The sequence below is a fragment of the Telopea speciosissima genome, chromosome 8, assembly GCF_018873765.1.
Source record: "Telopea speciosissima isolate NSW1024214 ecotype Mountain lineage chromosome 8, Tspe_v1, whole genome shotgun sequence".
NCBI classification, from domain to species: Eukaryota; Viridiplantae; Streptophyta; class Magnoliopsida; order Proteales; family Proteaceae; genus Telopea; species Telopea speciosissima.
The window spans coordinates 65,200,772-65,226,859 of NC_057923.1; the positions used below are offsets into that span (position 1 = coordinate 65,200,772).

Genomic DNA, 26,088 nt, shown 5'->3' on the forward strand with positions numbered 1-26,088 from the left:
ATTGAGTGTTTGAGTTTCATTAGGATACTTAATAGCTAGATCGAATTTTGTTTTGAGTTTATTTACTTTATTGAGTGTATTAGAGTGATTAGGTGTCCTTTTATGAGTCAATGTAGGAATTTTTGAAGGTCTATATATGCGCAAAGAATATTAGGTTTTTTTAAAAGAGTTTTGGTGCTGTTGAGCAGTGCATACGGGATTGGTGTCCCAAATCTGATTTCTTCTCTTTTTTCTTTTTTCTCTCTCCCAAGAAGATCGATCTCACCTCTCTTCCCTCCCCTTCCATCAATTTTATTTACGCAATTGCTTCCTTTTTCTCAGATTTGATTATTGGGCTTACTTGCATTTGAGATCCTTAATTTGGATTTTCAGATTGCTTCAATTGGTATTAGAGCCGGAATCCTTTAATTTCGATGACAATCAACCATGAATTTGTTAATCTTTTGGAGTTGTTAATAGATGGATTGTTGGATATCAAATCGGATTTTCGGAATCTTTGATCAGATTTTTGAAAGCTTACTGAAAGTACCAAACGTTGTTGTGATAAAGTGTGCAGTGTACTATAAGCCTTAGAGGACTGATCGGTGGTGATAGAAAATTTCGACAAAGAAAGTGTCGATCAAGTAGAAGTGCACGGTCTGATCAAAGTTGCAGTTGAAGAGTTGATCGACGGTCCGATTGTAGTTGTGAAACCCCACAATCAGGTTCTCATCGAAGAGATCCCGTTTGCTAATGACCATTGTGACAGTTGATCGTGAGGTGTGTTGGATCATTTCCCCATCAAAGCTGTTGATTGTGGATGCTGATCGAGTGGTGCTGATCCTTTCATTCTTTAAAACTCGAGGTCGAGGTTTTCTCAACACTAGGAGAATTGATACAATGAAGATTCTCCAATTGGGTCAATTGGGCCTCAGAAGATTTTATTTTGGCCCATGGTTGGGTTCTATAGACTTTAGGCTTCTTATTTTTGGGTTTATTGATGTAATGGGCCTAATATATAAGCCCATAAAGTGGGGTAGTGTTAGTACACGGGATTAGTAGTTAAATTGAGTGTTTGAGTTTGATTAGGATACTTAATAGCTAGATAGAATTCTGTTTTGAGTTTAGTTACTTTATTGAGTGTATTAGAGTGATTAGGAGTCCTTTTATGAGTCAAATTAGGAATTTTAGAAGGTCTATATATGTGTAATACATCCCCCATCAATTAGGGATGATTTGAGTAAAGAATATGAGTTTTTTTAAAGAGTTTTGGTGCTGTTGAGCAGTGCATACGGGATTGGTGTCTCAAATCTGATTTCTTCTCTTCTTTCTTTTTTCTCCCTAGAAGATCGATCTCATCTCTCTTCCCTCCCCTTCCATCAATCTTATTTCTTCCCTTGACAATGCAGTTGCTTCCTTAATCTCAGATTTATTACAGATTTGATTATTAGGTCTACTTGCATCTGAGATCCTTAATTTGGGTCTGTTATAATCTATTAATCTATTTTCCCCAAAATATAACAATATGTTCATTATGGTGGGCTAAACTTGTTTTTGTGCTTGTCTACATATATAAATTTTATTGACATGATACTCTTTTCATTCAGGAAAAATATCTGGGAATGTTGCACCTCCTGCTTCAAATGGTGCTGTTACTCATGATAAAGGTGGTAAGCCCTTGTCTATAATTTATTTCACGATGATCAATTTCCCCCTCCATGATATTTCAATTTCTTTATAATTATCATTAGTATTAGTTGTCCACATGATCTTCTCGTCCTGTGTCAAGTTTCAGCTGAGTACCTTTTCTAGCAGATGTGCAAACTTTGTGGTTGTGCAAAACTTGTCCACATAATCTGGCAAGCTGATTGGACTTCACCATGTATCAAAACGAGGGTTTAAGAATTCCTTTACGAGTCCTCTTTTTATTTTTTGACAAAATAGGGAGGGCTAAAATACAAGTTAAGAGTCTAATACATGTTAATCCACGCAATGTGACACATGGCCTGTCCAGTAAATCACCCATCTATCCGATAGGCCAAATGACGTAGTCAACCCTGTACACGGTAGAAAGAGTTGCCGGATATAAAAATCTGTCCTTGTTCGCAAAATATTTTTCCTTAGTACACTACCTTTATGTTATTGTTATTGTTATTTGTGAACAGTATTGCTGGTTAATTCTCATAGCAATATTACTTACCTAATTCCTTGGTGTGGCTTCTTAGTTACAGTAAGGGTACCCATTTATCTACTTGTAAATTTCAGTCCAGAAGGACCGTGCAAAATGGCAACCCGTCTTCTTTTTGAAAAGTTTTGGATCTAAAAATAGACGAAGGCTTTATTTTACAAAACTTCAGGCTTGAGTCTGCAGTGACAGGTTTCAATCATTTGAAGGCTAATGTGGCAGATCTACAGATACAAGTTAAGGAGGATTCTATGGATTGTCACGAGTACAGTTCCCTTGGCAACATCAACCCCATGGTCCACCTTTTATTGAACTTCCTGTTCCATGGTAGCCCTAGAATAGTTCTGAATTTTCTTGTACAAGGTTTTAGAATATGACACTTTTTAGCTATAGAGGACTATAGAGGACTGAAACTCCTCTCATGGAGAAGGGGTGACTTGAGGAACATGTGGAGATTTTGTTGAGCTGCCAACTTTGATTCAGTGTGGAAAAGTGGTTTCATGAGTTGTGATTTGTACAAGGAGAAAATATTCCCAATACAGGATGGGATATAGGTTGGTGGAACAGGGAACTCAAATGTGCAGCCACCAGAGTGCCCCCTTGTGGGTAATGGGAACTGATCATAGTTTTGCGAATTATATCAGTCGTTGAACTGGTGCGGGGGTTGATTACTTATTTGGTCAGTGCAATTGGGAAAAAAAAAGGTAACATGAGAAGTTTAAAAGTTGTCTGCGACTCTGCGGCCTTCTATGGTGTAGCGATTGTTTGAGTAGTTAGCAGAAATTTCTGATTCATGAGAGGGGGGGGGGGGGAGAGGTGCTTATTTTATGTTGGAATAGAATCCATTCAATCCCCATACCCAATCTATCTGTTGGATTCATTCTGACATCTTAAAGGCATTCGTCTTGTCATATGGATTGGTCCCCAGATATTGTGTTGCACACTGGATCTTCTTCAATCACCAATTCTTTTATCCAATGTGAACTTTTCCCCCATAATTATTTGTGGGGAGTCCATAGAAAATCACAATTGACTGCATGGATGGAATTGACAATCAAATATCATTTTGAGCATCTAATCCCGCAAAGTAGGAATCTCAGCTGTCCAATGATATTTCAGTTAGAGCTTAAAATGCCCCCTCATAGTGTTTTGGGTAAAGAGTTCATTTTAGTCTTAAATTTCCCACAAAGCTGAAGTTCGTATTTGGTATTTCTGGGGTTTTTGGAGTTCCTAATCATCCCTACAATATGATTTTTTGCTTAATTTGATTTCTATGGCTTTGCTATTCGTTGTGGTTCCATTTTCTTTTCATATTTTAACATTTAACATTTATTTATTTATGAGGCTGAGGCAAGCTGCCGTCTTTTGATCTTCCTCTTGACTTCTCTCCTATATTCCTCTTGTTTTCTTCAAAATTTCTTCTCTTCTCTTTCCTTTTCTGGTCTGGTGTAGATGAGCAGACTTGCAGGATCAGAGCAGAGAAAATTCTTGTTGACGGCTATAAGGGTAAATAAAGTTTGTATTCTTGAGGGCTGGGTTTCTGTGAAAATAAAATAAAAATAACAATGCCTTGTTTTATACAAATCACAAGAGAGTAGAGGCCATAGACTTTCCTAAACAGCCCAGGAAAGTGAATAACAAGAAGTTGTTTGGAACCTAAGTATCCTAATCTAATAAGGAATTAAACAAATGACAAAACCCATCTTAGTCATGGAAGCAGAACTCGGTTTCGCAGGCTACTGAGACGAGTTAAAGTTAAGGGTTGAATATAAAATTGACCAGGTTTTGATGGGTTTCGCATGGTTTCGACACTGTTTGGGCCATAGTTTGGTAATTCAAGTGCATTATGTGACAATAACAGAGCTTAGAAACCAGTAACCAAAGAGAGGAGGAAGAAGGGAGAGAAGGCTGCTAGAACCGCTATATATAGATTAAACAGATTACAAGAGAATAGACTAGAAGACTTAGACTTTCCTAAACAGACTAGAAAAGTGAATAACAAGAAGACATCTGGAACCTAAGTATCCTAATCTAATAAGGAATTAAACAAATAGACAAAACCCATCTAAGTCATGGAAGAAGAGCTCGGTCAAAATTGCAGGTTTATACAGAGTTGTATAGGTTTCGCAGGCTACCGAGACACCTTAGGGTTCAATTAAAATTCGACCAGGTTTCGATGGGGTTCGCATGGTTTCAACACTGTTTCGGCCATATTTAGGTAATTTCACAATTTTGGACCTGAACGCTTATATAAATTCACTTCTCCCCATCAAAACTTGAGGAAACCTGGCCCGAAACTAGGACAAGTACCTATACATTTATTTAAGTTATTATTTAAGCAAATAGCCCCCAGTTCAAGAACAAAAAACTGGATTTCCGATGGTAGGTGCAATTTCAACTTTTAAATGCTGGGTTTTTTTTTTCTCAAATCTAAAAATTTCGTAAATCTTAATATGATAAAACATTGCTAAAAACCAAAAGAGCGGTAAAATATTCATTGTTTTGATGTCTAAAAATTTATTTCCATTCAGAGGAATTTTAAAACACATTTGCGCACACCAAAGTAAGTTTTACCGGAACATAACTCCTTCAATATAAATTAGATTTAAGCAATCTTGGATTTGTTGGAAAGCTTTCCAATAAAGCTTTCAAACAAATCCAAGATTGCTTAAATCTGATTTATATTGGGGTTATGTTCCGGTCAAACCTTATTCAATATCATGTCCAAGAACAATATACACTATCAAACTTGGCCAGAACCACAAGTATTATTTTGAGGGTTCTCTATGGAAACTAATGCATGGATTGGGTTCAAAATGTCAAAAATAGGCAGCACAACAAGAATCAGGTCAAAAATTTCTGGGCCTCGAAACAAAGGTTTCAAGTTAGCCTGGAGATTGTTATCAAGTTTCAACCGAGATATGGTCGAAACTTGGGAAATCTTGGTTTTTGGTTGGTCGAAACCAGTGTCGGCACTGAGTTCTTGAACCTTGATCTAAGTGAATCTAATTCATGATAGGGGGACTCCCCTATCGTGATATATATATAATAACCCACTGTTAATTACTCTCTCTTAAACTGGAGCATGCAGATCACCCCATGTCTAGCTTACATTTCTTTCGGAAGGCAGGGCCAAGCATTGGCTTGGTGAAGACATCTCCAAGTTGATCAACAGAAGAAACAATCAGAATAACAATCAGTTTGTTCATGATAACATTCCTTGCAAAATGACAATCAACCTCAATGTTCTTGGTTCTCTCGTGGAACACTGGATTTCAAGCGATGTAGATAGCAGTTTGATTATCACAAGACATCTTCATAGGAGAGGTAACTGGAAACTCCAACTCTTCGAGTGAATGAGTGATGACTTCCAACCATATTAGTTTGGTTGCAGTATGTGCCATAGCTCAATACTCAACCTCAACACTGGACCTAGCCACAGTTGTTTGTTTCTTGCTTCTCCAAGTAACTAGGTTTCTTCCAACAAAAGTATAATATCTTGTGGTAGACCGTCTATCACCATCAACACCAGCCCAGTCAGCATAAAAAAACCCTACCAGATTAACACTCTGATGAGGAATATAAATGAACCCTTTTCTTGAAGCCCCATTCAGATGCTTCAAGATTTGACAGGCTGCCTCCCAGTGAATTTTCTTTGGTGATTGCATACACTGACTGATTACTCCAACTGCAAATGATCTATCACGCGTAGTAATAGTCAAGTAAATAAGCTTCCATACCAGTCTTCTATACTGGTACCATTATCAGTTCTGAACTTCTGATGAGGGAGGGTCCATAGGAGTATCAACGGGCTTGGAGGCAAACATGGTTGTTTTAGATAAGAGGTTGAATACGTACTTTCTCTGTGACAGACTGATCCCTTTCTTATTTCGTAGGACCTCAATGCTAAGGAAATACCTGAAAGGACCCAAGTCCTCCATCTAAAAATGCTGGTGTAGATATGGTTTCACTTCTGCAATTCTTGATACATCATTCCCATATTTAATTATATCATCCACATAAACAATTAATACTAACAATATTATTGAACTTGTCAAACCAGGCTCTAAGGGATTGTTTCAACCCATAGATAGTCTTGTGTAATTTGCATACTCTGGTAGAATTCTCTCCCTGAGCAACATATCCAAGAGGTTGCTCCATGTAGACTTCTTATAGATCACCATAGAAGAATGCATTTTTGATATCCATCTGATAAAGGGTCCAGTCTAAATTTATTGCCAAAGATGTTAGAACACGAACTGAATTTAGACCGACAACAGGAGCAAAAGTCTTAAAATAATCCACCCCATATGTCAGAGTGTAACCTTTTGCGAGTTGCGACCAACTGTGCCTTGATACGTTCAACAGTACCATCAGGATTGTACTTGATGGTGACACCCAACGGCGCTTCACAAGATCTTTACCTGGAGCTTAATCCAGTAGAGTCGATGGCTGTCGAGATTGGAAGGCATCCATTTATGTTTCCATAGCCACTTTCCAGTCAACGTGAGATAAGGTCTCATGATGATTTTGAGGAACAGAGCTAGTAGACAGGGAAATGACAAAATTATGGAACAGAGATGGAAGCATAGTTGTCAAGGCGTTGCGTAGGCGACGCCTCAATAGGGTAGGCAATCAGTGAATTTTGAGTGTAGGAACGAGTACCTTTCTGAAGGGCAACGGGAAGGTCAAAAGAGACCTCAGAGCTAGGTTGTATGGCAGGTGAGCAGGGGCCGGACTTAGAGTAGGAGCCACAATCTTCTTGCACAACTGATATACCTGCAGTTGAAACTAGTAGTTGTAGCAGCAGTAGTAGATAGATGGCTCGGATGGTGATTCCATTGAAGAGGAGAGGATCCACTAGTAGTTGTAGTCGGAACAATAGATGGTGTTGTGCCGTCCAGATAGTATAAGCCAGCCTGATCAAATTAACCACTAATCGTCTTTCTTGTCTGAAGGTCCTAAAAAACACAGTAAGAGGGATAGAAAGTAACAGATCAGTTTAAGTGTCTTGATAAGTTGACTAACAAATAAAAGACATAATGGTAATTTGGGAACATGTACAGATAACAGAGTCATGAATGAGTTGGGTGAGACCTTACCATGACCTGTCTTTTGTGTGTAGGATCCATCAACAAGAATGATTGAAGAAAAGTGTTGAAGATTGGACATAGATGAGAAAAGGTCAAGCTTATTAGTCATGCGAGAGGAAGCACCCGAATCAATGATCCATGGGGTAGATGTAGTGGTAATAAGTAGGGCTGAGTTACCTGTATGCGCTAAAGTGGCTGTGGAAGTAGAAGCAGGTAACTCAAGCTGTTGAAGACGCTTAGGTACTTGATTATAATCATCTCGAGGAAAAGACACAGTGGAAGAAGCTCAAGATGCAGATATAAATGGGGTGTCATTAGAGGACATTGTCTTAGTAGAATTATCAATCACGGCTGTGTTGGCCAACTCATTGACCCATTCAGGGTGGCCATGTTTCGCCCAATAGGTATCAATAGTACGGTTGGATCTGTTGCAGAAATTGCATTGACAAGTAGACTTATTAGTGAGTGAGCTACCACGACAATGTCCTCTCCATTGGCCACGGCCTCTGCCAGAGAAAGTAGAACCTCTTCCTCGATCAATAACAAACGCTGAACCTTCCTGAGGACTAGGAGAAGGTTCCACCCTGGTTGGATTAACCATACATTGCAAACATGAAAAAAATCTCATTTAGAGACGACATTTTTTCCCCAGCAAGTAGCTGACTCTTAACGGACTGATAGTCAAGATGCAGACCAGCCATGAATTTGGCAACATGAAACTCGGCCTGCTGAATCTTCAGTTGCTCCAGATTAGTCGTGTTTAGTTGATGGATCTGGAGTTCTTCTATGATACCCTTGTAGCTGCTGAAGTATTCATTCAATGATTTATCTCCTTGTTTGAAATTAAACGTCTTTTTATAGAGCTCATAGGTTCGGGTAATATTCTTCTCTTGAGAGAAACTTTATTTGAGATCATCCCAAACTTCTTTGGTAATATTGTGGAACATAAATTGGCGGCAATGGCTGGATCCATACTGTTCCACAACCAAATCTTGAGTGTGGAATTTTCACGCATCCACTCTTCATAGATTGTAATGGCGACAGAGTCCTTAGAAATCAGCTGATGGAGGATCAAAGGTAAGATATTTCAGCTTCTCTTTGGCATGAATGTAACTTCACAAAATAGAAGCCAGCAGCAATAAACTTTACAAAATAGAAGCCGGCAGTAACAAACCCCAAAGAGCCTTAAATCTCAGATTTTGAGAGATTTTAAGGATCCAGTGAACAGCAAGTCAGAATGATCTGAGATTGCAACCGAAGGAGTACCTGGTATAGGGGACTAATATTCCAAAACTTGAACCTAATCAGGTGCTTGTATCAGAAGTAATCGAAGAAACACAAGGTCTGAAATCAGACCTAAAAACAGAGCAGCCGCCTAGGGTATATGAGAAAATAGGCTGTAGAAAAATCAGGCCACACGAACACCTCCAAACTTGGATCGAGTGGTCCTCTAGATGTGTAGAATAACCTCAAAACTTAAGCTGCATTGGATGGCAGAGTAGAAAGTAATAGCTGACATCCGTAGCTTGAAACAAAATTTTCCAGAATTTGGAACCGCAACCAATATATTACTTTTTTTTTTGATAAAGAGAATTTATTAACGCTGAAACAAAGTTCCAGAAAAATCGGCATACAAGGCAAGATGAATAAGAAGTAGAGTGCCCTAGTTTACCTTCGTATCATCATTAACTTGGCAGGAAAAAAAAACCAATATATAGGCAGCATAGGTTGCTGCAGCCAGAGAACATTAAGTATCCTTTAATGGACCATCGAACCTGTGATCGAAAAAGGAAAATTACTGGTTAATATGCTGTGATATGATGTGACAAAAACAGAACTAAGAAACCGGTAACCAAACAGAGGAGGAATAAGGGAGAGTAGGCTGCTAGAGAGTCTAAGAACCGTTAGCTCTAACAACCCTCTCTACCGCTATATAGATTAACTGATTACAAGAGAATAGACTAGAAAACATAAGACTTCCGTAAACAGACTCTAGAAACGAAGTATCCTAATCTAATAAGGAATTAAACTAATAAACAAAACCCATCTAAGTGAATCTAATCCACGGTTTAACAAAGGGAATTAAAAGTAGTGGGAAGAAACTGATAGAATTTAAAAAATCAAAGATTAGTTTACTTAGATAATGGTGCCTCTTCTGTTATTTATTTATTTTTATTCATAACCCTTCTGGGCTCAGTGATACAATACTCTTTAGTCAGGGACTCACCCATCTATATGTTGTGCGATTAGGGTAGTGGGATTGTCAAAGTCACAGTTGTTTGACCTTTAGTGGAAGAAGGCTTCTTTTGGTGCTAGATATTCTCTGCAATTCATAATAATAGACAAACTAGTGAATCCAATTAACTGTTTTCTGAAGTGTTTTGCGACTCATTTAAGTTATAATTATGTATAACACATTAAAATAGAAAATGGTTTAGTAAATGTTGGGATTCACTGATGGCATGAGTTCTATCAGTCTTATACCAATTACCAAGTCATTTATTTAATTATGTGCATCCTTTGTATGCATAATTTACATGTGTACATAGTTTCTCTGCTTATGTTTCTTTCATCACTGGATTTGATCAATTTGATGCTGCTTTATGTGTACATAGTTTCTCTGTGTATGTTTCTTTCGTCACTGGATTTGATCAATTTGATGCTGCTTTCATGCTTATGCATGTTCTGATATAGTCCTACTTTTTTGTTTATACTTTGTATGGACTATTTACATGTGTATACAGTTCTCTGCTTATGTTTCCTTAATTCTTGGATTTGGTCAAATTGTTGCTGCTCTCATGCTTATGCATCTTTAGACAATGGAAATGGTGCAGGTGGTCCTGCTGAAGGTGGTACTGACAAGGAAAGGACTCCTACCAAAATCAATCTGAAGGAAAATGGGGTACATGATGATAATTCCACACAAAAGGGAGACTCATACATTACTCTCACTGGGCACAGGGCTGGCGAAGCTGCAATTGTGTATGAGCATGGGGCTGACATTGAGGCACTAATGCCAAAGCTTCGGCATTCTGACTACTACACAGAGCCTCGAATCCAAGAGCTGGCGGCCAAGGAAAGGGCTGAGTCAGGGTTCTGCCGCCGAGTGAAGGATTTTGTGGTTGGACGGTATGGTTATGGTAGTATCAAGTTCATAGGGGAGACTGATGTGCGGCGGCTAGATCTTGAGTCTCTGGTTCAATTTAACCACCGGGAGGTGATCGTATACATGGATGAAAGTAAGAAGCCCCCTGTTGGGCACGGGCTCAACAAACCCGCTGAGGTAACTCTTCTCAACATCAAATGCTTTGACAAGAAGACAGGGCAGCAGTATACAGAAGGGCCAAAAGTTGAGAAATACAAAGAGATGCTAAAGAAGAAGGCACAAGACCAAGGTGCTGAGTTTGTATCCTATGACCCAATTGAAGGGGAATGGAAATTTAGGGTCAGCCATTTCAGTCGATACAAGCTCCAAGATGAAGATGATTGTGATTCTGACTGATGTGTTGCCTCGGATTGATTGCTGACAGAAGGGGTAATGTGGGTGTTAGGGGAGGTGATTTCTTTCTACAAAGTCAAATTGTGTCTGTATATTAGTAGTAGCTAATGGTTTGCACAAACGCGTGCATGGCGCCTCCTTTTTGTGTAGCATGTCTCTGTGTTTTTGCAATGTTCTTTGATTTCCTTCCCCTTGTTTGTTACTGGAGTTTGTATGGGACGGTGGGTTATTTGTCCACGTTTTCCGACGTCTTGATTTGTTTATCAGTTCGGTACAAATTCAGGGAAGAAAAAAGTTAATTTTTTTTTAGGGGGGGGGGTGTTGGGTTTGGTTTTGTGGAGAAAGTGGGACAGTTGCGAGGCTGTACGTTTGCTTTGTGCTGCTTGTCAATTGTGTTTTACTTGGCAAACAAGCCAGCCAATGAATGCTTGTATGACCATGCGTTAGGAAATGAAAATGGGTAATGCTTGTATGACCATGCTTTAGAAAAATGAGTGAGATGCCCAATTGATGGTCTGTTTGGAGTCAATGTTCAACGGTTTCTGAACTTATTCTCTCGGATAAGGTATTCTCAGCTGCTAGGCAGGGTAAAAGCTAGCACCTTTGTGTTCATCTCTCTACTCTGCAGATGAAATGATTTGGACACCGTTTGATAATATTACGCGTGTTTCTGCTTTGTTTCTTATCAAAAACATATTTTAGTGTTTTTGTTTGCAGAATAACGTTTTTGGGTTGCAAAATGGTGTTTGATAAACCTATTATAGGAACGTATTTAGAACATTTTTGTAATGTAAAGTTGTTTGATAAAACCTGTTACTACAATTATTTTGTGATGTTTACTATAAATTATAAAAATATCATTAACGTTGTAATTCATATAAAGTCAATGGTGTTAGGACATTAAAAATTATTAAAAATCTATATAAAGTATACATTAAAAAAACGAGAGATGCATTATTAAGTTACTATAAATTATAGAAATGCCATTAACACTATAATCCATATAAAATCAACGATGTTAAGATGTTAAAGTTATTATAAATCCAAATAAATTGTATATATCTGTAAACAATTGGATCAAATGATTAATCAAGATAAAACTAGTGAATATCAATAACAAGAAATAACACCATTTCCTCCTTTTCTAGTGGATAACACATAATCTCTAAATTCGAAGTATAGAGACAAGGATGATCCTTGGTTACACCTACTACAAAAATAATCAATTTGCTATAAAACCTCAAACAAAAGGTTGAGAGTTAATCATTTTCAAATTACCTAAACTGACTATGCTTTGAACGGTTGAATAAATAGGATCTTAGTGGATTTGAACCACTATCCCTTGGAACATACTTATGTTCCAAGTGCTTTACCAACTTGAGCTAAAGACCCATCAAGTAGAGTTTGAAACTTAGAAGTAACCCCATAAAGGCTCACAAATGATGCTACAAATGAGGCTATAATGCAGAGAATAGGGCTGCAATTGCCCATTGTTCCTGCAATATCTCAAGCCTATCATCACTATTATTCTATTTGATGGTCTGTTTGATCTGAGCTTCACAAAACTTACTGATGTTCTGATGGGTATATGAATCTGCCATCTTTTCTTTGATCTGAGTTCTCTATTGACAGATTTGCCCTTGTCCTAGTAGTATTAGGAATCCTTAATAAAATCAGATCCATCCATTGTATCAAGCTGAACTTTTTTGCAACATTAGTACCCTTTAATAAAGAGTAAAGTTAGTGATAGACTGAGTTGGTTATGTTAAACTAACCATTAGGATATGTTTATCCAATGAGATCCAGTTGTCCATTCTAGAATCACAGGCATGCCCACAATACAAATCAAAAGTTCGTTAAAAGAAGATTGTTGGAAATGTCAGAAAAAATTATATAGAGGCTACATAAGAGAAAGAAGAACCATTGATCCAGTTTCTGGCTGGTTGGAAATGGTAGGCAGTTCTAAAAGGCTGATGGGAAAGCTTTTGGGTGGGCTTAACGACCTCTATCCTTTTTATTTAGAAGTGTTAAAAATTTGGATTTTCCATTGGTCAACCATTTAAAAACCGACCTCTATACTTTCCTGTTTACAAAGTTATATTAGTCCACACATTTAATCAGTTGCTTCTTACCAAAAGAAAGGCAAGCATATACAATGCAGAGAGAGAGAGAGAGAGAATAATGGAATGCCCAAAACCAGGAATGCAATTCAATGTCTGGTCATTTTGAAGGAATTTTTATGGCTGTGGGGTATTTCATATACTAATTATATATAGTATGGTAAAGTGAGATGGATTTTTGAATTATTGAGATAAATAATGCATAACAAAGGTTTTTTTGATATACAAACATCATCAGTATGCAAATCAAGGCAATCGAAGAAAAGGGTTTTTTGTTCATTTTGTTCTCAACATGTACAAGGTCTGAAATGGTGCCAATGATGAAAAACAAACGAGAGAACTTAAAAAAACCCATTGAATGACTAGAGAAAGCATCAATTATCGCACATTAATCAACAAGCCTAAGAGGCTAAAACTAAGGGTGTCAATTGGGACGCTTCCCGGTATTTGGGATGGGACTGTACCGGTACCGAAAAGTGCCAATCCCAGTACCGTCCCATTTAGTTAATGGGACCAAACCTAGATCCCAATCTCGATTACTAGCGGGACGAAAAGGTACCGGTTCTTAAACGGTTCTAGGCACTGTAGAAAAAGAGAGAAGAAGTTTAATTGTTTCTAACAAGACGGGTTTATTAGTGCTGTGGAATTTTTTCACTATCATGAAATCTAAGTTGTCTATTGTTTTTTATAAAGCAACTTAAATTATGAAATCATAGTTTTATTTCTTCAAACTCCCTAAGATCACATGTAATAAGCTTCTCATTTTTTTAAATATAGAGAAGTCTTACAAAATGAAAGAATCCCATTGTGTTTCCTCTTTGATTTTCCCAAACAAAACTCTATTTATCACATGTCACATGGTAGTATGGTATGAAGTACAAAGTGCAAAAAAGAAGAACTTGGTAGATGTAGTTGGTTGAGGGAGGAGGGAGGAGCATTGTAGTAGGTTCTGTGAGGAGAGACATAAAGCAAACTACGGCTGTTGACCTGTTGTTCCTCTTTTTATTCAAAAGACAATTAGTGAAACCCTAATGAGTCGTAATTCTTATACCTTTTTTTTAAAAAAAAAAAAAAAATATCTTATATATTCTTTCTTTTTAAACGGTGCTAGTAGTTTCGATACCTAATTGGTATTTCGGTATTGGTACCGTTGGGAATCCCGTCCCAGAACCGTCCCATCCCATTTATCATTCAGTACCAAAATCAGATACCAGTACCGTCCCATTTACTAATGGGATGGTCCGGTACCGGATTTTAGTGGGACGGTATTGGGACGGTTCTTGGTTCCGGTCCCAAATTGACACCCTTAGGTAAAACATTGATGACCAACTTCAAGGTACTGCATGTTACATTTCGCGAATTCGAACTGATGGAGATTTCAGTCATTACCAGCCTATCATCCATATGCCTAGAAGTTCCTCTCCCTAAAACTTAAAAACCCTTCACCTGTACACAACACAAGGAGACACGTACAATTCTTGCTGTCCAAAACTCATAATAAAGACTTGATGGGGCTATTAATAGGGGATAAAGATCCTCTCCAATTCTTTAATCTGGCATTACCTGGCAATGCTACCTTCAAGCATGACACGTGGCACAATCAAATCTAATGGCTAATAGTCCTTTGAACCATTTCATGCTTCACCAACCCGTTTTACTTCCTAATCCGAGAAGCCCGATTAGGATTGTAATTCCAAGAACACATAAATGTTTCAAAAAAAAAAAAACAAAAAACAAACAAACAAACAAACACGATGCTCTGTCGGTTCATCTTCTTCCTTTCTTCCCACCATTGGAGAGCTGCAGAGGTTACACCAAATCTACTTTCCTTCTTATGTATCTGCAACAACGGCGATTCTTTTGGTGCTTGTCTTTACTCTCATCTCTGCAACATCGTCTCACTCCCCTGTCTGCGTTTTTTTGGGCCTCTTGGTTTTTCTGAAGACCCCTAATCTGTTACAGTCAAAGAAGCCAGCAATCTAGGATCCACCATTGACAGTCCCTCTAGTTGAGGGCTTTTTAAAATTCAGCATCATCGATTTGTTTCTTGAATTCATGCTGGTGGGAGAAACCTGAAATTTGGGCGTTGCATCCACTTCTTCTCTCAGCTAAAAGAGCCTAAAAAACCCCCCAACACTAAGCAAGACACATAGCTAAAAGAGCCTAAAAAACCCCAAAACAGAAAAGAAAAATCAAAAGCTTTCTCCAGGAGTGCTGCAGTATCCAAAAAGCCTATTTAATTTTTCCCCTTGCGAGAGAAAGAAAACTAAAGGAGTATTACTAAACTTAGCCTATACTACACCTTGTAGAATTGTTTTGTGTACTTCGAGCATGGAAGATAAACCAAAAATCAGAGCTTATATTTTTCAAATCTCAGAGAAAAATAACAGACGGTGGGTGTTCTTCCCTTCTCTTTGGTTTCTGGGGTTTAATGGATTAAAAAAAAATCCAGAAAACCAATCATGTCCTCTTCAAGCGTAGGGTTTAGTTGAGGCATCCAGACAAAGAAAAGCACGTTCACTGTGTCTCTTCAATTAAAAAACAGAACTACAAGATAGAGATTGACCCAGATTGAATTGTTTAAGCTCAAATACCATCGAAGCACAGAGAGAGATTGATAGACAGAGAGGATCAGAGGTAGTTAGAGAGAATGAAAGAGATTAAGGGAGGTAGGTATATGTACATGTTAGAAAGCATTTGAAAGCATTGAAAGTGTTTCCTTCTCTGTAGCTCTCCAATGGTGTGAAGAAAGGAAGAAGATGAATCGAGAGAGGGAGAGAGGGAAGCTCTTTGCGATTAGGTTTATAATCCTAATCGGGTTTCTCGGATCAGGTAAGTAAAATGGGTTGGTGGAGCATGAAATGGTGCAAAGGATTATCAGCCATTAGATTTGCTTGTGCCACGTGTCGCATAGTGAAGGTAGCATTGCCAGGTATTGCCAGATTAAAGAATTGGAGAGGATCTTTATCCATTACTAGGCCACTCAATATCACAATCTACTACCCACTCAAATAATTGGAAACCTTTACTGTTTTAGGGAAAAAAAAGAAAAGAACAGTAATGAAAAAGAAATGGGTAATATTGGAATTTAAGGAAGTCTGTTCAGTGGGTAAGTGAGTGAGTTGTTAGCTAAAACCTACAAGGGGAAGAGGGTCTTTTCCTTCACTGCTTCAGAGAAAAAATAAAAGAGAGGAGCAGTAATGTCAGTAATGAGTTATGGAATTTAAGGAATTCTCTCCAGTGGGGAAAGTGGGTCGATAGTAATGACTGCAAGGGGGAAGCAATAACAGTATCACAGTGAAAGACTGAGCTGGCCATAGAGTTCAGGAAACAAGTTCTTTTTTAATTGAAGTTATAAAGAATCTTTTTTAATTGAAGTTCTGTTCCCAAGTCTTTCAATGGCCTTCTTGGGGATTGTAAGGCTCTGTTTCCTCATATTCTTCTGTTCCAATGTGTTGAGTTCAGCTCAAGGTTTTTCTTTCTCCTCTCTAAAATCCCACTTCCCAATCCATCTCTAAAACCCCACCTAATTAATCCTGGACACTCCATTAACAGAAGTTAGTTAAAGTTGTTGAGCTTCAAAACCCACTTCAAATCTACCTATTTCTTTTCCCTCCACATTTCTACTCTTCTTTTTTATATAAATCCCCTACCTCCCAATCTCTTCTCCCAACACCCTACAACTCATTTCATACTTTTTCCTTTCCTATTAATCTCTACTTCTCCTCAAAACTACCATCAATTTGCTTCTATCCACACTCAATAAGACCACAAATATGGAAGGGCTGACGGGTTTCCAGTGGTGCTTCATTGCCATCTCCTCTCATATCTTGTTGGGTAGTTGTTGTAACTTATTATAGTTTCAATTTTTTTTATCCATAATTTCTCACATTTCCCACCATTAATCGATATATCTAATTGGTTATGTTAATTCATTAAATTCTTCACAGATGTGATCGATCAATCCTCACTGACTAGGACCTTGAACATGAATCAGATGGAACTAAGGATGGAGACTGGAAAAATGGGAGGATTTGATATGAAATATGTCGAGATTACTGACACAAGACTCTCACTGAACATGAATAGTGATCATGTTCCCATAAAATCTGGGTAGGTGAAAAAAAGCCCAGTCCAGAGCTGAGCAGAACATAATGAAGACGGGAGGAAATGGATGTCAAAATAGATATCGGCTTCAGGGTCAGCTTGAAGAATGAGAGATAAACTAAAGAAATATCTTCATTAAATTCATACACATAAATATGTTATTAGATAAACTCAACATTGAAAAATTACGCCAACAAATCCCAGTAAAATAGAGAAAGAGAGAGAGAGACAGAGAGATACGGAGAGAGAGAGCGAGAAAGAATGGGAGATTACCTTGTTTGCAATCACTGGTAATCCCCTTCAACTTATTTGGACTTTAGGAGTAAAATCCCTAAAATTTGCAACATGAAAAGTCCTAAAATCATCCCTATAATAGTGAATCGAAGATTACATAAGAAAAGCCCTAAAATCAAAACTATAAAATCCATACCTTTGGTGAAATATCTTCAAGCTACAACTCAAAGGCAAGGCAGCAGGGAATATAGGTCCAACATTACCTGAGAAAATGCTATTTACAGGAAATTTTACCGAGAGAACGAGATAGAGAGGCAAGAAACAGAGAGACAGAGAGAGAGAGATGAACAGATAGAAAGCAAAATAGAGAGAAGGAAAGGTTACCTGACCACTGCGCGATGCGTTCGGTGAAAGTGGAGTTCGTTTCTCAGAGAGCGAGAGGGAGAGAGTGGAGAGGCTGGGATCTCAGGTATCGTTTCTTCAAGAACTCGAATAGAGAGAAGGGCTTTCAGAAGAGTTGCATAACTTGGAAGAGATGTAAACGGAATTCGGTCGGATAATGACATTATTATATTCGTATCCATTTATGTGTGAACGGGTTCGAATAATATCTTATCAGTTTTCGGACGGATTCGGATAGTTTTCGAATAATGATTTTTGGAACACGAATTCTCCTAAATGGATATGAACGCAAATCGAATATGAATTTTCGACTATCCGTTGACATCTTTACCGTTTTTATGATGAGGGTTAGTGTTGAGACTTGAGAGTTCAACAACTACCCTTTCTTCTACTCTGCTTAGTCTTTGATTTTCTCATATAAATATGTGATTCCATATATCACATTGCATAAACAATACATATAAATCAATAGAAAATATAAAAAAAGAATCACATTATCTTAAGTTATAAAATTATAAGATGACAAAATCCAATAAGGTAACTTAAAAGGATAGACAGATATATAGATATATTTCATATATTTTATTACCGTCTAATTGCTAAACGAATCAGATAGTAATCGATCGGATAGGGGATTATCATATTCGTGCCCGATTAGTTTCGGACGAATTTGGATTCACCTAAACGAATATGATTGTGGATCAAATACGAATTTTCAATGTCCGTTGACATCTCTATCTGTTGGGTGTTATTGGGCAACACTTTTGTATTAGAGGGCTTTCCTTCACAAAAAACCGTGTAACAGTTTTTCACTTTGGACCACAAAACAATATAAACAAGTATTTGTTGTTTCTGTTAGCAAAAATAACCATAAATTTTGATTTATGGTAACAAAAACAATTCAAACGTAACAGGTTTATCAAATGGTTTTTTATGTGCTATTTGTGTGCTGAGAAACACCAGAAACATAAAGTTATCAAATGGTGCCTTAATTGCTCTCTAATGTACAGTACTATTTTGTTGCATCTCGTTGGTATGTTCTTTTATGTTATTTGCGTAGAGAATTTATTTCCTTTTTTTTTTGTTAATTAAGGATTTGATTTTTCGACGTAAATTGTTCAGTAAAATTTTGATAAAATTTAAATTTCTGCTGTTTGTTTTATTAATTGGAAAAATTTTAATGGGCGTAAAATTTTACCATAACCTATCATTTTCCGGAAAAGGCAATAGAAAGTTTTACATAAATTTTGTCCATAAAATTTTCCTTATCCAAGTCTCCAAAAACTCGGGTTCACGATTTCGCGTTCGGCTTCTCAAAACCAAGGTTCTAAAACTCGGGTTTCGACTAGTCAAAAACAGAGTTCGTCTTGGTTTCGACTATATCTCGGTCGAAACCTAGGACTTTCTCTAGACTAAATTGAACCTTGGTTTCGAGGCCCAGAAGTTGTTTTTTTGTCCAGATTCTTGTTGTGCTGCCTATTTTTGACATTTTAAACCCAATCCATGCATTAGTTTCACATAGAGAATACTACAAATATTGCTTGTGGTTTTGATCCAAGTTTGATATTGTATATTGTTCTTGGACATGGTATTGAATAAGGTTTGACCGGAACATAACTCCTTCAATATAAATGAGATTTAAGCAATCTTGGATTTGTCAGAAAGCTTTCCAAATCCAAGATTGCTGAATTCTGGTTTATATAGAAGAAGTTATGTATTAGTCAAACTTAATTTGGTGTGCATAAATGCTGTTAAAATCGCTCTGAATGAAAATATTTTTTTAGACATCAAAGCAAATGAATATTTTACCGCACTTTTGGGTTTTAGCAATGTTTTACCATATTAAGATTTATGAAATTTTTTGATCTGAGAAAAACTCCAGCATTAGAAAGTTGAAAATTGCACCTATCGTCGAAAATCCAGTTTTTGTTCTTGAACTGGGGGGTTGACTTTTTTTTCTTTTGGAATTTGATTTTCTAACTATTTTTATTGGATTCAAATAGGGGGTATTTATTTATTTATGAATAATATCTTAAGTAAATAATGTACTTAAATGATATTAGGTATAAATAAGTGTTTGTCTTGGTTACTAGCATACTTAAGTATCTCTACTGGTTTCGAGCTAGATTTTTTCAAGTTTCGATGGGCATAAATGTCGAAACTTGCGAAATTACCAACATCTAAGTTGAAACCTTGGATTTTTTAAAATCACCCTTCGACTCGTCTCGGAAACCTGTGAAACCGAGTTAACTCGGTGGTTTCGACAGGTTTCAGTTGAGTTCTTCTTCCATGCTACTACTTATCTAGAAAGATTTGGGATGTACTCTATCCTAAGTCTATCCAACTCAATCTCTAGCAAGAAACATACCCGCAACCAAAAGAAGTAGAGAAAGAGAAGAGACTTCTGATATTTATAGCAAGAAGTTGGCTTGAACATAATTATTATCAGTGTGGCACTGAAGCAATACATGAATCCACTACCCCCAATTCAGAAATAAAAAAATGCAGGCTCGTCTTATTGATGGGAAAATTAGCGAAAGCGAATTGTCTTTGATTGGAATGTGGCATTTGGGAATATAGTGACTGAAAAGTGATTGTTCAAAATACAGTTCCATCACCTTCTACCATTAATTTTTCTCTCCAATTTTGATTAAAACGAAGAGGAAGAAAGAAAGACTTGCTTTCTATCTTATTTTTAGGCACCATCTTTCTTAAGAGAGAAAATCTCATACTTTTAACTTTATAATCCCCAACTTCTTCAATTTCCTACCTTCTTAGGTAACCAGACAGGGAAAGGGAAGTAACTAACACAATACAACACAAGAAAGTGGCCAGTAGGCATAACTGAATAAATATTTTTCAGTACACATGTATATGTGGCGAGACAACAATTCCTATGATTAGGATAAGTTGTATCCAGTGAACTCCAATGTTTTTCAGATAAGATAAGTGAACAGAACTCTTCAACTATTAGAGTCAAATCGCCATTCAAAACAAAAAAATAGCATAGGCTGCAGACTATATTTTCTTGCAACATTGCAATCACACATTAAATACATGAAATTGAGACAACTCCAATATGAGAAAAGACAATGGGGGAAGAAAATCTTGACACATCTTTGTAAAGACATCTATTAAAATAATAAATAAATCAAAATCAATTCATAGATGTAGAACATATATAAATTATTGAAGAGCTGTAGATCAGTGAATAGAAGCCAATGCACAAACTCTTTGGTGTAAGTAATCTTGCTTTCAGGTACATCGTTTCAATGAAATGTTTTATGATTCCTAAACATAATTTCATAAGGTAGCATAAAATGATCTTTTTTAATTACGGAAAAGGAAACGAAAAAAGAGTGACGTGGTTGAACCAAGGAGACAGGAACACAAGGTTTTTCCAGTTAACCACCACACAGCGCCGAGGGCAGAATCGGATTCTTCCATTGCGGAAGGGTGATGGTGCTTGGACCCATTCTGATCATCAGGTCTATGAGTTGATGCAGGATTATTATAATGACATTTTTCATTCTGAAGGTGTTGATCAGGAGGCGCTTCAGGAGGTTATGAATTGCATTCAGCCGCGTATTACTGCTGATATGAATGACATGCTATGCGCCATTCCATCATTGGAGGAGATGCATGCGGCTCTTAATGCTATGGAACCTTTGAAGGCACCTGGACCTGACGGATTACCACTTGCTTTTTTCCAGAATTTCTGGGATTTCACTCATGCTGATGTCTTCTCTTTTGTTTGTAATTTCTTCACCTCTGGTTCTCTTCCTGTTATTTGCAATGAAACCTTTTTGTGTCTTGTTCCCAAGCGCCGTTCTCCTGAAAGTGCTGATCACTATAGGCCGATCAGCCTGTGCGCTGTTGCAGTTAAGATTATTACTAAGATTATCGCCAATAGATTAAAAGATGCATTGGAGACTCTTATTTCACCAGCCCAATCGGATTTTATTCCAGGGCGTTCGATTTCTGATAATGTTTTTGTGCCACATGAAGTTTTCAATTACATTAATCGGCGTAAGAAAGGGAAGTCGAAGTTCTTGGCATTGAAGCTTGATATGCATAAGGCATACGATAGGGTTGAGTGGGTGTTTCTTGAACGTATTCTTCTTCAATTTGGTTTTTCTGCTCATTGGGTGCAAATGGTGATGTCTTGCTTGCGTTCAGTGACTTATAGGTTAGTTATTAATGGAGCAGTGCGTGGTGATGTTTCTCCTTCTAGGGGAATTAGGCAGGGCGACCCATTATCCCCTGCTTTTTTTATCTTATGTTCTCAAGCTTTGAGCAGCATTATTTCCCGATCAGAGGTGGCAGGTTTGCTTCGGGGCATAAGGGTTCGCAGGCACACCACCCCGATTACACATCTGTTGTTTGCTGACGACTGCTTGCTATTTTCTCAACTCAGATTGGAGGAGGTTTGCCATTTGAAGCAGTGTCTAGAGATCTATTGTCGAGCCAGTGGACAATCCATTAATCTGAAGAAGTCTTCACTTTCTTTCAGTCCTAATGTTCATTTGCGATTCAGGCATTGGTTCTTGCGTATACTTAAAGTTCCAAATGGACAGGGTCCTAGTAAGTATCTTGGCTTACCCACAATTTTTGGTACTTCCAAGGCTGATATTTTTCAAGATATTACTGATAAGGCAGGGAAACGATTCAATGGCTGGAAAAATAAGTTATTATCACATGCAGGCAAAGAAGTGTTATTGAAGTCAGTGGGCTTCTCTTTAGCCAATTATGCTGCCTCACATTTTAAGTTACCTGCCTCACATCACAGTCATATTAGGAGAGCGGCTTCAAATTTTTTCTGGGGGGATGGATTGGATAAGCGCAAGATTCATTGGATTTCGTGGTTATGACTTTGCCAATCCAAGGAGCGAGGGGGTCTTGGTTTTCGCGAACCATCTCTCCATAATAAAGCCTTGCTTGCAAAGGTCGCTTGGAAGCTCTGGAGTGAGCCAATCTCTTTCTCAGCCAGATTTATGAAGGATATTTATTTTCCCCACTGTAATTTTTTGGAGGCGAATATGGGTTCTAACCCATCTTGGGCTTGGAGGAGTATTATGGAAGGGTGACAAGTTCTAAAGGATGGTCTGTTGTGGAAGGTTGGAACAGGAGAGCAAATTAATTATTGGACAGATAATTGGTTACCTAGCACTCCAAATTTTAAGCTCCAACACCAAACTTTGGAGGATTGTCCTTTTATTCATGTCTTTGATCTTATAGATCAGCAGAATCGTTGCTGGAATGGAGCCATTATAGACAGGTACTTTCATTTGGAGGATAGACTTGCTATTTATAAGATCCATCTTGGTTTGTTTGCAACTGCAGATCAGCAAGTCTGGGGTCCTTCTAGGACCGGTACGTTTGGGGTTAAAAGTGCATACCACTTTTTATGTAATTAGTGGACGAGCATGGAACTGCTAAGTGCCTCTCCAACGAACTCAAATAGTTGGACTGATGTTCCCACTTCAGTCTGGAAAGGAGTATGGAGTTGTGATACCACGCCTAAGCTACGGAGCTTCCTGTGGAGGGCATGTGCAAATGGTTTAGCCACGGCTTCAGCTTTGAATGCTAGGCGTATTCCAGTGGATAGTGTTTGTCTCGGATGTGGGTCTGCAACTGAAACTATTGAGCATATTATTCTTTATTGCCCCTTCTCCAGGGCGGTCTGGTTTGGAGCAAGCCTTGTGAGTCTTATCCCTTCTGATGAAGATGCGAAAATCCATTATTGGATTAATAACTGGTCTTCTCTGAGGAGTCTTGGAAAGCAGCGTGCAAGGGAGATGATCTCTCTATGTGCTTTTATTGCGTGGGCGATTTGGATTGCGAGGAATGATAGACTCTTTGGAAGGAGGAATTTCACCCCTATTGAGACCCTCTGCATGGCTTGACAGGCTTGGGGGGAGTTTCTAGGCAGTAGAAACACTATTCTTGGAGGACAGCGTCCTAATGTTGTGGCGGTTTCTCAATCTGAGCAGGTGTGGACTCCCCCTCCTTATGGTCATTTTAAATTGAATTGTGATGCAAGTTGGGTTGAAGGACGTGACCGAGGAGGTATTGGTTTTCTGCTGCGCAACCATCTGGGATAGCCTCGTCTTGCAGTCTCTGATTAGCAGAGGTTCTCAAGTATTTTGGAAGGAGAGGCAATAGCAGTGCGTGAAGGCATGCTTGAGGCCATTTCGGAAGGAACATACAATCTTATGGTGGAGAGTGATAACAGAGAACTTATTCTGTATTTGCAAGACATAACTAGGCCTATACCTGTGTCCATTCACTCTATTGTGGAGGATATTAGGTATATTGTGTCTTATCTTGATGTATGCCAGTTTTCTTTTATTCCAAGGGCCGCTAATGTTGTAGAGGATTCCCTGGCCAGGAGGGCCCAATCTGTCACGGGTAGGACTGTTTGGCCCAATTCCAACCCTTGCCTATCTGTAGACTCTGTTATAGAAGGCTTGAATGTTAACCGTGATCATCAATAGATGTTTCTCTTACCAAAAATAAATAAAAAAAATAAAAAAAAATAAAGAAAGCTCAAATCGAATACACCACAATGAGCAGCCCCAAATTTCAAAGTCATAAGGAGGAGGAACCAAAAAAGATTAAAAAAAATAATGAAGTATTAGAGCATTCAATAGGAAGGAAATCATGGACTTACAGGTTACCAACGGTGGAAGGCCCCAAAAATTCAATACTGTACTGTAGATGATCTTTTCACAACCTGTAGACTCTTAAATGCGTTAATTAAATGATCATAATATACCAACCCTAACAAAAGTGAACAAAAGTTTCAAGCCAGAAAGATGAAACAAAGGAAGAAACAGAAGCGGTAGGAATAGACCTCCAATCCCTAGGTCCATGTTCTTGAATATAAGAAACCAAGATAATATCTTCTTCGGGAGTCCAAGGCCCTTTCTTTGTACCAACTTTATCACAACAAGGTGGTTGACCCATATCACCTTCTCTTCAGTTTCTCCATCCTTAATTTCTTCAAATACTTCTCAAGAGATAAGAAAGGTCTTAGAAATATTAAAAGGAATTTTTGGAGCAGTTTTTAGGGTTCCATGGACGATCCTCTATGGGAGGGTCGCCCTCCTGATCGTCTTGCAGCCGTGAGTGAAGGATTGCAAGTCTCCTTTGCCAACGTGGTCTCACGATCAATCTCAACCCCCAATATTGAAGTGGATTTAAAGAAACCCTCCACTTTCTTTGATGTTCCAGCAGTCTTTTTCTCTAAAGAAGAAGTTGTACGCTCGGAATCACCTTTCCACTCAACCTTGATCGCCAAGTGTAGCTATGGTAGACCCTCTTTGTTTGATATCAAATCCCATCTGCAGAAGATGTTTTTTGTGCAAGGGGACGTGGTCGTCTCCACCCTGGATCCTCGTCACGTCCTCCTTAGGTTTGCTAACCATTCTGATTACGTGAAAGTTTGGATGAAGGAACTACTCCATATTCAAGGTTTTTTGTTGCAATTTATGAAATGGATATCCAATTTCGAATCGGGTTGGGAGTCCCCTTTTGCCCCAATCTGGATCTTTCTTCCAGGACTCCCAATCGAATTTTATCAGGGCAATTTTCTCCTCTCTATTGTGGGCACAATTGGACGAGTCCTTAAGGTCGACAGTGCTATAATAAACTGTACAAGAACTGTGGCTGTGCGTGTCTGTGTCGAGCTTGATTTGCGAGCCCCAGTTCCTTCTAAGATTTGGATTGGTTGTGGTGGAGATGGTTTCTACCAAAAGGTCGTGTACGATAACCCGCCATTATATTGTGAAATTTGCTGCAAGTTAGGCCACGACAGTGCGGTTTGCAAGAAGGCGATGAAGGCAAGGCATGTTGCAACTGTTGACATAAAGAGGAATGGAGTTGTGTAAGTTTCAGATAAGGAGGGTGAGGAATTAGTGATTTAGAGAACCACTGATGGGAGCAAGGTAGGTGAAGGTATGAGTCGTCTTGGAGAGGTTCTTTCTCAGGCAAAGGAGAACAACACGTTGAATGGCCAAGTTACTCGTCATGCTCCTACTAGGGGAGGGCGTTTCCAAGGTCCTGCTAGGGGAGGCCGTTGGAGACCAGCACAACCCCGTTAAGAGGCTCTAATTCAACAAGATACCCTCGGGACAGATTTGAGTGCGCAAGCGTATGGTGTGATGGGAGCGGATGATAGCCTTGGGTCTTCAGCTCGCACAGAGACATATGCGATGGCTGTTGAGGATCCACATGTGACAATTAACTGTAAGGGTATTTATGTAATATCCCTTCATATGTTCTAATATAATCCTACTTGTATTAATACTCAGACTATGAGGGGCAATCTAGTAATTAGCTTCTGACCTAAACCCTAGTTTTCCTATAAATACTAGTTGGAGGCAGCAGTCTGGGTATTCCAAACTAGATACTCAGGGTGTAATGCTTTAAGCAACCTTATGCTTAAGCCCTAACCCTAACAATCTT

At 38.3% G+C, this 26,088-nt stretch overlaps 2 protein-coding genes across 4 annotated transcripts in view; both read left to right on the forward strand.

Moving 5' to 3' along the window:
• Nucleotides 1–10,993, forward strand: part of LOC122671072 (nuclear pore complex protein NUP98A) — a 31,778-nt gene extending 20,785 nt beyond the window's left edge. Inside the window, exons 11-12 of one of the 3 annotated variants that reach the window (XM_043868164.1) lie at nt 1,587–1,649; nt 10,092–10,993. In XM_043868164.1, coding sequence (XP_043724099.1) covers nt 1,587–1,649; nt 10,092–10,759 — 731 coding nt within the window. In that variant the 3' untranslated portion in view covers nt 10,760–10,993. Of the gene's footprint in view, nt 1–1,586; nt 1,650–10,073 lie in introns of all 3 variants that reach the window. The other 2 variants (XM_043868163.1, XM_043868165.1) reach the window with 2 other exon arrangements.
• Nucleotides 10,994–24,698: 13,705 nt separating this feature from the next.
• Nucleotides 24,699–25,511, forward strand: LOC122672581. The gene has a single exon (XM_043870041.1). The coding sequence runs from the start codon at nt 24,699–24,701 to the stop codon at nt 25,509–25,511; it is 813 nt and encodes a 270-aa protein (XP_043725976.1).
• Nucleotides 25,512–26,088: the final 577 nt, after the last annotated feature.

What these genes read in the sequence shown, in the direction of transcription:
- LOC122672581 (XM_043870041.1), top strand. Translation starts at nt 24,699, where the DNA reads ATGGACGATCCTCTATGGGAGGGTCGCCCTCCTGATCGTCTTGCAGCC.